This window comes from Callorhinchus milii, unplaced genomic scaffold (assembly GCF_018977255.1).
Source record: "Callorhinchus milii isolate IMCB2004 unplaced genomic scaffold, IMCB_Cmil_1.0 Scaffold1, whole genome shotgun sequence".
In the NCBI taxonomy this organism is placed as follows: Eukaryota; Metazoa; Chordata; class Chondrichthyes; order Chimaeriformes; family Callorhinchidae; genus Callorhinchus; species Callorhinchus milii.
The window spans coordinates 64,440,418-64,457,447 of record NW_024704742.1 but is presented as its reverse complement, the minus strand read 5'-3'; the positions used below and the strand labels follow the sequence as shown (position 1 = coordinate 64,457,447).

At 41.3% G+C, this 17,030-nt stretch overlaps 1 protein-coding gene across 1 annotated transcript in view; it reads left to right on the top strand.

Moving 5' to 3' along the window:
• The first annotated feature begins 8,363 nt into the window (after window positions 1–8,363).
• LOC103186322 (hepatocyte growth factor activator-like) overlaps window positions 8,364–17,030 on the top strand; it is a 33,395-nt gene continuing 24,728 nt past the window's right edge. Inside the window, exons 1-7 of the mRNA XM_042342109.1 lie at window positions 8,364–8,394; window positions 8,635–8,731; window positions 9,461–9,534; window positions 10,386–10,499; window positions 13,433–13,564; window positions 15,421–15,531; window positions 16,016–16,045. Of these exons, the coding sequence (XP_042198043.1) occupies window positions 8,364–8,394; window positions 8,635–8,731; window positions 9,461–9,534; window positions 10,386–10,499; window positions 13,433–13,564; window positions 15,421–15,531; window positions 16,016–16,045 (589 nt within the window). The remainder of the gene's footprint in view (window positions 8,395–8,634; window positions 8,732–9,460; window positions 9,535–10,385; window positions 10,500–13,432; window positions 13,565–15,420; window positions 15,532–16,015; window positions 16,046–17,030) is intronic.

Genomic DNA, 17,030 nt, shown 5'->3' with positions numbered 1-17,030 from the left:
TAATGATTGTTATTATTATTATTATAGTAGTAACTTGCTAACTCATGCGTGTTCTACCTTTTATCTTCCGTGTTCTGCAACTCCTAACACAGATTCATTCTCAGACAAAGCATGCCATTCTTTCTGGCCTTAACATTTCAACATCATATCTATTATTCCCAGTTGTATTCTTTATAAGAATAAGGAGATCCTGGGTTGGAGTCAAATCACCTGGGTTGGTGTGTGAAAGTCACAGGTTCTACAGCGTGACCAAAAAGTTGTGATACTATTACAATGTCTAATAAGCCTTGAAGAATTTTTTTTAGATAATAGGGTAACTGAAAAATAAGACTTTTGGTCACCCTGTATATGAATTGCTTTTACATCATCAGATGTTGATGCGACTTCTTACTTCTGACTTACTTCCAAGTTGCAAGTTGAACCTTATTTTATTTATGATGTTGCGGACAGACTCTGAGATCTGTTAGGGGCAGTTGTGGATGACACAGACACTTTCACTACTGTTTCCTCAGCCACTGCAGAAGTAAATGTATTACCAATCAGCTTGATCCCAGGGAGAGATCCCAAACCCAAGCTACCTCACCTTTCTGGCAGAATGTGGAACTTTGCTCCAATGAGGGAATTAAATACATAATTATTTGCTCAAAGGTTTGTGAAATTATACCATTTGTTCAATATAATATTGAACAGGCTAGAATATTGTCAAATAAAAAAATAAACTAATTAATAAATTAAATGGACAAACAATGAAGCTAAAAGAAGGGTTTAAACAGCAGAGGAGATTAACAAAATGTGCCAAGCCATGACAAACAAAAAACAGAACAATGGTTTGAGAACGTGGTTGCCTGGAAAGTGACAGCGTAAACAGAACTCCATGCCTTGGGCATGGAGTGTGTCTCCTGCAGGCTTCTCACTCCATATTTGTTAAACCAACTGCAAGATCTTGGCTCCGAGGACATTGCGAGTTGGAGCCAACGTCTCATGGGTCGGTGTGATGTACATGAAGTTCCTTGGAGGAGATGAATTTTATGTTCCAAAGTATTTTTTTACTTCCAAGTTGCAAGTTGAACCTCATTTTATTTATGATGTTGCGGACAGACTCTGAGATCTGTTAGGGGCAGTTGTGGATGACACATCTCCTTGGAGGAGATGAATTTTATGTTCCAAAGTATTCTTTTTCTGGCGAGGAGACTCCAATTATGCTGTGGTTTTCCCGAAGAATGGTTTTTCATTCACATTTCCTTAAGAAATACAGCAGAACACTGCTGTTCACAGGAAACAGTTGCTCATATTTTTGCAGGAATGCAACAGAATGAACCAAAATCAGTGAAATCAATGATCATGTCCTTCACATGAAATGATGGATACGAGAAAGTGATTCATCAGTGTAAATTATATCATCAGTTTATTAAGTGCCATTTGCATTCCTCTCCCGCACCAGGCTACGTGACCCAATCACCCCCACCCTCGCCCGGCTCCACTGGCTCTCCATCCCCCGGAGGATAGAGTTCAAAATCCTCGTCCTCGCCTTCAAAGCCCTCCACAGCCTTGCCCCTCCCTACCTCTGCGACCTGCTGATCTCATATCAAGTGCCCGCTCCCACTGCTCAACAGGCTCCGACCTGCTCCATGTCCCCGCCAGGCCCGCTCCACTATCAGCGGCCAGGCCTTCAGCCTTTCTCCCCGTACCCTATGGAACTCCATCCCACTTCGCTCCCTCCCTTGCCTCCATCACGGCACATCTCAAAACCCTCCTCTTTGACCGAGCGTCCGGCCACCCTCCTATTCTCCCTGCCCTCCACCCTCCCTGATCCTGACCCCCCAGTGCCTGGCACTATACAAATGTAACTTGTGTTGTACTGCATTAGAAGCTTGACTCCCTCTGCTATTGAACATCTTCCAAAGGAGTGTTTTATTCTAATAGTGCACAGACTTGCACAATATGACAGCTGATTTTTAATTACACAGCGAGTTATAGTACAGAAACAGGCCATTAGGCTCAACTATTCAATGCTGCCGTTTATGTTCCACACAAGCCTCCCCTCCAACTCATCCCCGCTATTCCTTTCTCCCTTGTGTGCATTGTTTCCTCTTAAATACATTGCTGCTTTTTGTTTCAACCACAGCTTCCAGCAGCAAGTTCCACATTCCCATCACTTTCTGCAAAAAGGAGTTCCTAATGAACTCTCTGTTGGACCTGTTGGTCGCTATCTCACATTCCTTACTCCTTGTTACTGCAGGCAACCCAGAGCTGAATTTTCCCTCTGTGCTAAACAGTGATGTTGATAGCGCTGGAAACCACATCTATCACAAAGACTATGGCCTCCGCTCTTTCGACTCTGGGTTTGTTCTTCACCAGAAAACAAGTGAACAAAGAGCAAATTGGAAGCCCTCAACTCTTGTAGTGTTTTATGTCAACTGAACCATGAGAGAAGCTCGCTGACTTCCTTCCGCCAGTTCACTTCTCCCATATGAGGATAAACAAAGTCAATGTTGCCAGCGTGGAAACAGTGGCATTCCCAACACAGCAAGGGAAATTTTTGGAGTGATATTTTTATTTAACCATTTTTAACTTATGGAAATTTTAACGCAAATTACTCTAATTTCATTCAAACTAAAATAATTTATGACGAATTAAAGTTTTAATTAAATTAAATTTTATTAAAGAGGAATGAAAGTTTTAAAACAAATAGCATTTTTGCATCTTATAAGAGCACTACAAGATTAACTAAAGTAAAGTGATCAAAGTAGTTATTTCTCTATGGCACATTGTTGTAAAAGCCACTGGGATTCTGTTTATTCAATTTCACAACTTTGTATTAACATTTTATTTTACACTGAAATTATTCCTACCCATTTCAACAACCTTTTAAGGCTTCTTTTTTAAAAAATTTAAAATGTGTTTCTCGACATTATAACATACTCTGCCACACAAACAATGAAATCAATAAGAATTTGCAGGATAAGACAATAAATATTGACTGATATTAAACTGAACAGAAAATAGTGATGTGAAAGCACCTGTCTTGCAATTTTTATTTTGTCAGCTGGGTATCTGACAGACGGGGAAGCCCATTACCACGCTTAGAAATATCCAAACCAATAACAACAAATTTCATTTATGTAGCGCCTTTATGTGAGCAGGACGAAAAAGGAAGGTCTTGAGAAAGGCCTTGAAGGAGGCAAGAAATCATTTTATTTACATTCAAATTACAATTAAAAATCAGACTGAGTGTTCTACATATGCATGTCACTTATGCATGAAAATTTCTCTGTGTCTGGAATGGAATCCCTCCATGGAGGGATAAATTCTGCTTATCCAATTCTGGAAAGTATTAGGGTGGAGGTAGGTGGAGATACGAGACTTGGGGATCCCAGAGTTTACATTAATTTGAACATTCCATTGCCCAGCATAAAACCTTGGAACCAATTCAGTCCTAAGGAGGGCCCACCAACCCCCCCACACCCCATCAAGAAGGTTAGTCATTAGTCCTTTGTTTGACATCCAAGACATGCAACAAGCGCAAGTTTAAATCCTTATTAGGTGGATGGTTGGTATGAGGAACTCCCTCACACTCAGTGCAGCACAACTCAGGATGAAATGCATAAGAGCACTGTCTGTAACTCAAGACACACATCTCTCCATTGTGGCAACAGTTGGAAATGCAGAGCTGAAGTCAGCTTCGCTCAGATGGAATCACTCTTGCCTCTGAGTCAGAAGGGTATGGGTTCAAACCTATAATTGGTGATTTGGAACCCATACAGTCTTGGTTGATCTTTCAATACAATGCTATAGTGGTGCATTGTTGTAGGTGACGTTCTTCGGATGATACTTTAAACCAAGATCCCATGTGTCTGTCCAGGTGAACATTAAAGATCCGATGGCAGGGAAAAGAAGGGAGTGCTTACTCTAAAGTGTAGTGACTATGTATTTTGTAGGTGAACTTGGCAGCCATTTGTCACAGCAATGCCCCAGAAACAGTCTTGAAGTGGACTACGACGGCTAAGATAATGATAACAAATCTTTCTTAGGGAATTGTTAACCAGCCACTGTGAGTTGCTCAAGTAATTTCTTCCCTATCATAACTGTTGCTTCTTGAAGATGAAACATTGAACAAATCCAAATAAACTTACAATGATTCACTTACAATTGCTTTTTTTTCCTGTAGCTTCATCACTTATCAACTGGATGAAAGAAACGGGCAAATGTTATATTCAACAACACCAATAGGTAAAAACGTCAGACTGAATGAGGGTAAACCTGTTCACATTAACTACCGGCCAGGATTGATGAGCCAATGGCAATCTGCAAAGCTTCAGATGAGAACTTATAAAAGCAATTGAAGTTTAAAAAAATCCCAAAGCAGTTGGATTAAGGCAATTTGGACACCATGCATCCACACAAGCTAGTTTTACTTGCATTTTATTTTGCAAACAAGGTAACATTATTTTTGGTATTTTTCGACAAATCTTTTCCTATCTTTTTATACGGTGTCTGGCATTTCTACCATATCTGGAAATTAGTTGTGGAAATTAGTTATGATGGTAAACTTGGATTATACTGCCTAGTATTGATGAGATTAAGGGGTGATTTTCTGAGGTGCTTAAAATAAATAAGAGAATTCACAAATTAGATAGGGAATGATCCTTCCCTCTGGTAAGCGGGATCCAGAACAGGAGACAAAGTGGCCTAATATGCTGCTTTTCTCAGTGTGATATCCGTATTTCTCACAAGGATAATGGGTCTCAGAGCATTTCACAAGATGGAGACAGGTATTGAGTAAAGCAGGAGGGGAGAGGTGATAGTATGTGTAATCAAAGAACTAGGTTTTTATGCAGCATTTAAAGATAGAGCGGGGGAAAGACTCCTGGTAAACAAAAGTAAACCAAAAGTCTCTGCCTCAATACCTCCGCCTTGCAACGGGTAACTTGGCAGTGTTTGCAAACTTTGGCTATTGCTAACCTGTTCGTAAAAAATTTTTTTTGCATTGGATAAGTCGGGTACAGGGGCTGCAGTACGTTCAATATTCAAAGATTTTCATGGATCAGTGTTTGTGAAAGTCAAATTGTTACTAGGGTAACAATTAACGTCGATGAGCTAGTGGTAATCTGCAACACTTCATTGACAAAGTCTTAGTAACATCTTCCTGACAGCAACATCAGCCTGAGAGTAATATTGTATCAGCACTGGACCAACAGTAATATCAACATTGAATTGACAGTAGCACTATCACTGGCTTCAAAGTAACATACCAGCTCTGACTTTAGTTTCTATACAGCAATGATAATATTTTGTGTTTCAATTATAATTGCCAAAGCCTTTGTTTGGAAATGTTAAATAACACTTGATTTATCCCTAGTCAGACCAATTTATAAGAATGTATTCAAGTTTTTAAGAAGTATAATTATTTCTAAACATATAAAATGCCTGACATCACAAGTATGAAACAGTGCTGTCTGATTTGCATAATTTCTTTAGAGGGTTCTTTAGCAATAATAATAATAATAATCCTTGCATTTGATATAGCGCTTTTCACGTTGGAAGGACGTCCCAAAGCACTTCACAGAACACACTGTAAAGTGAATTGACTGTAAATTTGTGGGCGAACGCGGCAGCCAATTGCGCACAGCAATGTCCCACAAACAGTCTTAGATTGAAAATGACCAATTTATTATTGTTTTTGGTTTTGGAGGGATTATTAGAGCACTTGCAAAGCGAGTGCTCTAACCACTGAGCTACAGGACTCCACAAGGAATAATAATAATAATCCTTGCTTTTGATATAGCAGCTTATTAACGTCTGTGAGACGTCTCAAAGCGCTTCACAGAATATACTGTAAAGTGAATTGACTGTATATTTTGTGGGGGAAACGTGGCAGCCAATTGCGCACAGCATTGTCCCACAAACAGTTGTGGATTGAATGACCAATTTATTATTCTATTATTTTTTTGAATGAATTATTACCCCCGGGAAAGTGATCCACCAATCAATTAACAACCTGGTTCCTACTTACTGCTAGGTAAACAGAGGCGTGTAGAGTAAGGAAACTTTGCCAACATTTCCCTCTACCGGGAATCAAACTCTCGCTTGCGAAGCGAGTGCTCTAACCACTGAGCTACAGTACTTTACAATATAAATTGGGTAAATGGGAACTCCTTCCAGGAAGCACGTCGTGTTAACACATGGGAACCCCATTCTGAGACAAACTAATTCCAGAGCAGAGTTCCCGTGTTAAAATACCTGTTACAGTGGATTCCTTATTGCATTTTAACCTTTGTTTGTACTTTTTATTAAGGTAAACCCAGCATCGAGTGATAAGTACTTTCAAACAAAATATCAGGAAAATATAGAAGATCCAAATGAATATGATAATACTTACAATATCAAAGGTAGGAGATTGCATACTACTGTACCAGACAAAAATTCCTCTCAATGTTACACATAGCACTTTGGGAAATCCCATTAAAGGTCAACATTGCCAAAGGCAACGTAAGTAATGCTAATCAGAATGTTTTACATATTTGATTATTCCATATATTACATGTGTTTTTCGTATTATGTCATTTATACAATCGAAGAGCAGGGTCTTCAGACGGGTCTTGAAGGAGGCAAGGGAGGGGGCGAGGTGGTGGGACTGCAGGATGGAGTTCCAGAGGTTGGGGGCAGAGTGGCAGAGTGGGGCGAGCGAGGCGGAGCACATGAAGCAGGTCGGCGCCTGCTGAGTGGAGAGAAGGCAGGTTGTTAGGCATTTAGGAGGTCGCAGAGGTAGGGGGGAGCAAGACCATGGAGGGCTTTGAAGGTGAGAACCAGGATCTTGAACTGTTTGCTCTGTGTGATGGGAGGCCAGTGGAGTCGGGCGAGGATGGGGGTGATAGGGTCGTGGAGTCTGTTGCTGGAGAGGACACGGGCTGCAGAGTTCTGGATGATTTGCAGCCTATGGAGGGAGGAGTTGGGGAGGCCAACAAGCAGGGAGTTTGCATAGTCAAGCCAGGATGTTATGAATGTGTATGAGGGTTTCGGAGGCCTGCGGTGTGAGACAGTGGTGGATCCGGGCGACGTTGCGGAGGTGGGGGAAGGCAGAGTGGGTCATGGCATGGATGTGGAGTAGAAAGGATAATTGAGGGTCAAACAAGATGCAAAGGTTCCAGACTGTCTTAGTGAGGTGGAGTGTGCAACCATGGATGGTGATGCTGTCAGTACCTGAGGTGTGGAGGTACTGATGGGAGCCAATCAGGAGAGCTTCGGTCGTTCAACTAAGGAAAATTAGCTCTCATCCGGGACTTGATGTCTGACAGACATTCTGTCAGGACAGCAGTGGTTCTGGAGTCAAGGGTGAAGGCAGAGAGGTAGAGTTGGGTGTCATCCGCATACCTGTGGAAGTTGACCCCATGTCTGCGGATGATGTCACCGAGAGGGAGCATATAGATATTGAAGAGGAGGGGACCAAGGACAGAGCCCTGAGGAACGCCACACGAGACAGTGCGAGGACAAGAGGAGAAGCCATTTGTGGAGATGAAGTGGAGGCGGTGTGAGAGGTACGATCTGAACCAGTCAAGGATAGAGCCTTGAAGGTTGAGGTGAGAGGAGAGACGGTGGAGGTGAATAGAGTGACCGATGGTATTGGAGGCAGCAGAGAGGTCAAGGAGGGCGAGAAGGCAGAGGGAGCCCTGGTTGCAGATGGACAGAATGTCATTTGGCACTTTGACCAGGGCTGTTTCTGTGCTGTGGGCGTCACGGAAAACCGATTGGAGGGGTTCGTGCAGGGCGGGGCGGGAGAGGAAAGAGCGAAGCAACGACTCATTCCAAGACCTTGGAAAGGAAAGGGAGGTTGGAGAGTACATCTCAAAGTGCTTCACAGATTTACTATGAAGTGGAGTGACTGTGTATTTGTAGACAGCCCAATTGCTGACAACAATGTTCGACGAACAGCCAAGAAACAAATGACCAATTTTTTCTTTTAAGTGATTAATGGCCAGGACACCAGGAGAAACTACCATTCATTTTTCTAGTAGTGCCTTGGGATCTTTAACATCCACCCAATCTGGCTGACGGGACTTTAGTTTAATGTCTCATCCGAAGGACAGCACCTCTGATAATGCAACACACCCTGAGCATTGCATCGAAGTGTCACCTTAGACTGCAAGTTCAAGGCTTGAATGCACAACCATCTGACTCATAGGCGAGAGTGCTATCAACTGAGTCAAGCCATGCAGAAAACCAACTTCAACTTTAAAGCTGAATTCAACAAATTGCTGCATTTTGGACTCTCTAAAATGTTACATAAAATGGAGTGAATCTAGACTCGGGAGGATGTGGGAATTTCTAACTCAGTTTCACCTCGTGGTGAATGATGGAATGATGGAATGAACAAGACCTTTGTCTGCTTACTACAAGGTAAAGAATTTAGGAGGTCCCAAACAAGTGGGTATGGCAACAAAGTGCAACCTAGATATTACTTTATACTAAATGTGAATATTATTTATTATTACTGTATAATTTGAGATATCTAACTGGTGAAGCAGAGATGCTAATCATTGGGAGAGATTGCATGTGTGGATTAAGCATTTTCTGCAATTAAGGGATATGTTGCCCTGCAGTTGAATATTACAAATTATATGTATCTTATTTATTCAGTCTTGACAAAAGAGGGCTACCACTGTGTGTTTCCTTTCCGTTATGATGGGAAGCTACACCACAAGTGTATAATGGACAAGTACATTGGTGAAACATGGTAAGCATATGCATAGCTTCCTAAAAAGTTATTAAACATTTTCTCTTAGAAATATATCTCTTCCCACATCTCAATGAGGACAAATACCCCCTCTGAGATGTGTAGCAATTAATTGTATGCTTTTTGCTCAATTTCTAATACTCTTTACACTGGTATTGTGTTAAAAAAAATCTCTCTCCTCTGCTTTCTTGGCTATCCAAAAGTCAAAAAATACATTTCCAGTTAGCTGTCAGTGTTGTCTCCATTGCTAGCACAGTTTATTTCACTTTTATACATACCTGCGTATCTGGCTCAGATAGTTTCTAATGGTGAGAAATTGCTCCTGTAGAGTAGAGCAATGAGGATGATCCTTGGTGTTAAAGGAATGAGCTATAAGCTATGAGCAATGGCGAGACAAGCTAAGGCTCTTCGGTCTTGAGAACAGACAGTGGGGATCTCATAAAGATGTACAAAATTGTAAATGGAATTGGGAAAATAAACCCAGATCAATTTAAGATGCGACAAGAGAGAAGAACAAGAGAACATCAGTTTTGAGTTGTAAAGCGCAATCTCAGGACAGAAACCAGGAAGGTTTGCTTAGCATAATCAATGACTCAAACAGGCTGCCAGGAAAAGTTGTAGAGGAGAGGGCACTGGGATTCATTTAATAAGTAGCTTGATGTGACTGGGGAGATGGTAGGGTGGGGTTCTGGAAGCATGAGAAGCCCAATCTGTTGCTCTCTATTTCAGGTGTGCCACTACACCTGACTTTGATGCTGATCTTTTGAGGGGCTTTTGCAAAGACTCAGTGCTGATATCAACAGGTAAAACGTTTCAGTTCCAGTATCTTCAGTCAGACATTTATAATAATAAAATAATAATCCTTGCATTTGATATTTGGCTGAATGTGTAATTTGTTTCCTGGGGCTTGAAATTCCACTTTGAATTTAAGACAATTACAAAATTGGCTGTCGTGCGTCAGCCTGGCTCAGTTGGTGGCACTCTCACCTCAGAAAGGTGTGGGTTCAAGCCCCATGTTAGGACTTCAGAACTCATACAGTCTAGATTAACACTATAATGCTGAGGGAGCACTGCATAGTTGGGGCTGCAGCCCTTTGGATATGAAAACAAAGGTTCTGTCTGCCTGTTTGAGTGGTTTAAAGATTTCATCAGCAGCAGGATATGTTATTGAGACAATCTTCACAATAGTAATTGAGTATCATTTGCAGTTGATATACACTAGTGCCTTATCATGTGGTTGAGACATCTCAAAGTGCTTTACAGGATATACTTGTGTATATCCACTGTGTGAATTTTTTGGATGAACACGGCAGCCAATTTGCACACAGCAGTGTCCCACAAGCAGGCATGAAATGAATGACCAACTTTATTTGGAGGATTGATTGCCAGGATACCAGGAGAAACTCTCTTCTCCTTTTGAGAAGTGTCATGGGACAGGCACAGACAGGACCTCGGTTTAATGTCCAATTTGAAGGATGGCACATCCAACAATACAGCACACCCCAGAGCTACACTGGAGGGTCATCCGATTTAGGATTGTAAGAGACAAGGACAGTTTAAATACTTTATACTATGTGAATTCAAAGTCCCAACAAGGGGCTTAAACCCTCAACTTTTTAAAGGAGACTGTATTCATTTGGCAATTTTTTTTCAGAATTTTGTGAAAACGTTATCTGTGAAAACAATGGATTCTGTATTGATTTTCCTGGACAGGACACCTACAGATGTATCTGTTCAGAGAAGTATGAAGGCCTACACTGTGAGACTGGTAAGTAACAAACATGCATCTTGAGAAAGCAACGATGTTTAGTTTTTGTCTGGAACAGTCAAATACCATACTGAATGCTACAAAAAGAAACAGTCAATGAAAACACCTAACAATTTTCGTTTCAGCGAGTCCTCTTCTGAGAAATGTGTCCTGGAATCCGAGGCCTGAAATTTCTTGCAGTCTCAGCCTAAAGGCTGTATTCTTAAATACTCAAGTTGTGTGAAAGTTTGCAAGATTTTTAAATTCCGTCCTACTTTAGAAGCTGTTTTTCTATAGTTCTTTTTATGAACTATATTTTGTTTCTCTTTTCAAACTGAAATGCTCTCGAAATGGTTCAGAGTTTTGAAGATCTCCATTTGATCTCCTCTGAAACACCTCTGTGCCCATTGAAACAGATGTAATTTTTCAAGCCTATCCCAATAATCCTACATGTCATTATCTTATGACGGAGTCCTGTAGTGTAGTAGTTGGCGTGCTCACCTCGCAAGCAAGAGGACCTAGTTTTAATTGCCGGGCAGAGCGAAACCTTAGGCAAGTTTCCTTACTCCGCACGCCTGTTTACCTAGCAGTAAACAGGAACTCGGTTGCTAGTCGATTGGAGGATCATTTTCCATTAATAATCCCTCAAAAGTTTTGGGTGGTATATCAATCCACGACTGTTTGTGGGACACTGCTGTGTGCAATTGGCTGCCACGTTTCACCCACAAAATACACAGAATTGTTGGACACTTTACAGTACATCTTGTAAAGCACTTTGAGATATCGGAATGATGTGATAAGGTGCTATATCAAATGCACGGATTATTATTATAAAAATGTCCTGTTTAAAATTAAACGTTTTTAACGGCAAATTCAAATGGATGTGATGTAAATGGATATTTTCCTTTACTTGATTCAACAGCTAGTTTCCAATCAACAATATTGTTTAGTTTTCTTACTCAATAGATCCAACCTTAGAGGTGTGCTTCCACAAATTGATAAGTAACTCTGCAATATGAAATTGAGGTCCCACCTGTTCAGATGAATGTTAAAAAATCCATGACATTATTGGAAAGGGGAGGAGAATTTTTCCCAAAGTCCCGGTCAACAATCCTCCAGTTAAATTGATCAATCACCTCCTGGCTGTTTGTAATAATAATAATCCTTGCATTTGATATAGCACCTTATTACATTGTCGAGACATCTCTAAACTTAGGATTTACAGTAAAGTGATGTAACAGTGTCTATTTCGTTGGTGGATGTAGCAACCAATTTGAGCATAGCAATGTCTCACAAACAGCAATAATAATAATCCTTGCATTTGATATAGCGCTTTTCACGTCGGGAGGACGTCCCAAAGCGCTTCACAGAACACACTGTAAAGTGAATTGACTGTATATTTGTGGGCGAACGCGGCAGCCAATTGCGCACATCAATGTCCCACAAACAGTCGTAGATTGAAAATGACCAATTTATTATTGTTTTGGGTTTTGGAGGGATTATTATTAGGCTCTGTGTGGAGTAAGGAAACTTGCCCAAGGTTTCGCCCTGTCTGCCTGGAATTGAACCCAGGTCTCTCACTTGCAAAGTGAGTGCTCTAACCACTGAGCTACAGGACTCCACGGAGTGGAGTGAGTGAGTAATCAATTTTATTTGGATGATATTGGGCCTGGACACTGAGAGAAACTCTCTTCTCTTTTTGAATAGTGCCTTGGGATCTTTAACGTTCACTTGAACAGACAGACGAGACTTTGGTTTAACATCTCATCTGAAGGACAGCACCTCCGATGTTGCGGAAACTCCCCCAGCACTCCACCAGAGTACTGGTGGGGGTGGGGGAGTGGGTTCTATATTGTCAGGAGTGTTGTATTGCTGTATGAAATTGGTAGGACCTTGTTGGACATTGCTGTGTAAAAATCGGTTGCTGCATTCACCTGTAAATAATAATAATCCTTGCATTTGGTATAGCGCCTTATCACATCATTGAGATGTCTCAAAGCGCTTCACAGAATATACTGTAAAGTGAATTGATTGTATATTTTGTGGGTGAAATGCGGCAGCCAATTGTACACAGTAGTGTCCCACAAACAGTCATGGGTTGAGTGATCACATTTTTTCAAAGGGATTATTATACCCAGAAAAGCGATCCGCCAATTGACTAACGACTGGGTTCCTACTTACTGATAGATAAACAGAGGCTTGTGGAATAAGGAAACTTGCCCAACGTTTCGCCCTGCTGGGAATCAAACTCAGATGCACTTGCTTGCTCTAACCACTGAGTTACAGGACTCAACATGCACGAGTTTTATTTATTTAACCCCTTATGCTGTAATCTGTGCGCAGCATTCACCCCTATTGGGTGAACAATCTACATCGATGCAGTGTCTCCGAATCTCAGCTGTACAAGAAAACAACATGGAGTCATGCAATCACTACAATTTATAGTAATTCCTGTGAAACACTTTGAGATTATTTGATGTGATGAGGCGCTACATCAAAGGCAAGAATTGTAGGATTATTATTATTCAAATATCGATGAATCATCAAATCAAATATCGATCAACTGAATCAAATTAATTTCCAGTGTAATATTTAAAACAGCATTGTTACCTGTGCGGATACAGTTTGTAACATAGTTTTCTGTGCTGTTGTTTAATATTGATACTTCTTGCATTTTGGCATAGTACCTTATCATCCTGTCGAGGCATCACACAGTACTTCGCAGGACTTTACTTCAGTTCCAAGGTATTTGTAGGCAAACATAGCAGCCAATTTGTATACAGCAGTCTCCTACAAACAGCCATTGATATAAGAAGAAGAATTAGGAGCAGGAGTAGGCCATATTCTTTGATAAAATGAAATCTTCAGAAATTAAATGAGAAATGTTATGATCATATTACCATTGCATCACGTTTTGTGCTTCAATTTATTCAATAATTGCTTTTTCTTCTTAGAAAAGTGTTTTGAACTAAAGCACCTGAAACACTACCGGATAGGAGAAACGTGGACACGGATTTATAATGGCAAGGCTCAAAGAAGCATCTGCACTAATACCGGGATTGTTTATCAAACCTTAATATCTGAAGGTAACTCTACAAATATTACAGTGCTGTGCACACTTAGCCCCCTGGTAATCTGCTGCCTGTAGAAATATTACCTTTATAATATTGATTTTTTTTGGTTAGGCGGGTGTCTGACACATGAGCAATGTCCAATTTAATGTCCCATTTGAATCCAAATATGGTCCTCAAAAGGTATCCAATTATTGTTGTACGGTTTCCAGTTTGATATCACCCAAAGATATCAAGGTGTTATTGTACATTTAGTGTTGTTTAAATCGTCGTCTTGATCTTCTTTCTTTAGAAGCTCGAATATGGTTCGTGACTCCAAATTCCAATTTCTTCCTTCTCCGGTTAGGGCATTCTGAAGTTCAAGTTCTGTCACTTTGACTTCTGCCTCTCCAACACATCTTTTCTTGTCAATAAACAAGTAAATAAGAAAGCAGAGGATGGCGCTAATGAAGTAAATGAAGGTCCCTATGATTATTAGCCATGAAATGGGATCAGACACTATCTGATAATATGTCCACTTATACAGGACATATTATTTGCTGACTGGTATAACTGCGATGTCTCAGTATAATTAACTCCATCCCATCAGTATACACCAACAATCAATCTCCAACTCACTAAATATAACCTAACAAATTACACCAATGCTTAGTTTCTAAACGATATTAAACATTTGTGTCAGTCCTTACTTCACCGCAGTGTCATGAAAATAAATTAACCAAGCTGAGTTTCCCTGCATCCCACAAACACTTGGAAATCCCAGAGATAGATTGTTGGAATGAAATGCGCACTCTCTCCCTGGAGGAACACATCCTGTTTACCTAATTCCAGAAAGTATTAGGCGCAGGTTGGCAAGAGCCAAGGTTTGACCCCTCAGGCTGCTGAAACCCTCATTCATTTGTTATCTCAAGGCTCGACTACGGAAATGCCCTCCTTGTCGGCCTCCCCAACTCTCCCTTCACAAGCTGCAGATTATCCAGGACTCTGCAGCTCGTGTCCTCTCCTGCACCAGCCTCCATGACCCCATCACCCCCACCCTCGCCCGGCTCCACTGGCTCCCCATCCCTCAGAGGACAGAATTAAAAATCCTCGTCCTCACTTTCAAGACCCTCCACGGCCTTGACCCCTCCTACATCTCTGACCTGCTGACCCACTATCAACCTGTCCACTCCCTACGCTCAGCAAGCTCCGGCCTGCTCCATGTCTCCCACCTGACCCACCCTACCATCAGCGGCCGGGCTTTTCAGTCTCTCTGTCCCCACTCTTTGCAGCGCCACCCTACAATCCCTTGTTCCCTCCCTTGCCTCCTTCAAGGCACAACTTACGACCCTCCTTTTTGACTGTGCCTTCAGTCACCCTCCTACCCCCACTGCCCTCCCTCATCCCAACCCTGCCCCCACACTCGGATCTTGATCCCTGACTGTTCAGCACCTTGGGACGTCCTCCCAACGTGAAAGGTGCTTTACAAATGTAATTTTATTATTGTTGTTATGTAAGAGGAAGATATATATACACCTAAAGGATAGTCATGGGTATTCCGCACGTGTTAGACACCCGACGGAACAAAATAAAATAAGGGAGAAGGGAAAAGAAGGGTATGGGAGGAGAATGGATGGAGACATATGTGGAGTATAAACACCAATGTGGATTGATTGGGCCAAACGGCCTGTTTCTGTATTGTACAATATATGTAAATCTGTGTTATCTCAAATAAAAGTATGATATTATTAGTGATATTTAATGGCATTAAATATTTAAAATTCATAAAATTGATCAGGTTTAAAATTGCAGTAAATGTCAATACTGGCTAGAAGTAAGCCTCATATTATTGTTCATTAATTGTGTATTTCCATTGTATGTGTCTCTTCCAGCTTGCAACCCAAAAATGTGTTTTCATCGAGGAAAGTGCCACTCGGTACTCATGAGAAAGTACTTTGCGTGTGATTGCCAGAAAGGTTTTATTGGAAAATATTGTGAATTAGGTATGGCTACAACAAACAATGCACCTTTACATTCAAGCAAGATGCTTTGCTCGTATTTTGGGGCACGCTGATGGGGAAGGTTGGGGATATGTGCACCTGTGGGTTGTGTGAGTTAGGGGGTGCGAGCGTGTGTGGTGGGGTGATTTAAAAGGTGCACGTGTGTGTGTGGAGTGTGTCATTAGTGCTTGGCAGGTGAGGTGAATGGGAGTGTGCAGTGGGTGGGCTGGTTGGGATGTGGGTCGTGGGTGGGTTGAGTTGGGGATGTTAATGGATTGGTGTGTGTATACAGTTCATACTCTGACCTATCAATAAGTAAGGATTGGTCTGGTCTGCACGTTGCACACTGTATGTCCACTGCTAATGATTTACCTCAAAGCTCTGCCTCCAACAATGCCTGGCCCCGTAGACACAAATCTGCTATGTTGTAAGCACATCTTAGTGTGCTTAGTGTTCTGGTACCCAATATTTACTATTTATTTTGCAGATGTAATTGATCAGTGTTATGAAAAGCAAGGTACATTATACAGAGGGATTCTATCAAAAACAGAATTAGGCCATGACTGCCTGTCTTTAACATTTGAATTTTTGAGCCACATGCACAATATCACCGACGTGGAGGAAGCGGAGAAACTCGGGCTTGGGGGTCATTCTTTCTGCAGGTGGGAAGCAAATATAAATATACATAGTGGTCATCTGTGAGTTTATTAAGTGGCATTCAGAGTAATTCAATGTTTTTCAAAATAGTTTTCTGCCCTCATGCTTCGAAACACAATAATCCTTGCATTTGATATAGCTCCTTATCATGTCTTTGAGACATAGAAACATAGAAACAGGAGCAGGCGATTCAGCCCCTTGAGCCTGTTCCACCATTTTAGAAGATCATAGCTGATCTGTACCTCAAGTCCAGTTACCCACCCTTGCCCTGTATCCATTAATACCCCGACCTAACAAATAGCTATCTACAAAAAGCAAAATACTATAGCTGCTGGAAATCTGAAATGAAAACAGAAGTTGCTGGGAACATGCAGCAGGTCAGGCAGCATCTATGGAGAGTGGAAAATGAGTTAACGTTTCAGGTCTACAGACCTGAAATATTTATAGGGAATTTCTCTGGGTGTCCTGGCCAACAATACCCCAAATAAAATTGGTCACTCATTTCATGGTTGTTTGAGGTTCATTGTTGTGTGCAATTTGGCTGCTGGTTCACCACAAAATGTATATAGTCTCACCACTTTTCATTTTATTGCGGAGAGCACTTCGAGATCTTGATGAAAGGCTATATCAAAATTCAAGGATTGCTATATAGCCAGATATGTTATCACCAAATATTCTTAACTTTCTTCAGATGAACATCAACACGATTGAGGCTCTCCTGATTGGCTCCCGTCAGCGCCTCCACACCTCAGGCGCTGACAGCGTCACCATCCATGGTTGCACATTCCACCTCACTAAGCCAGTCCGAAACCTTGGCATCTTGTTTGACCCTTAATTATCCTTTC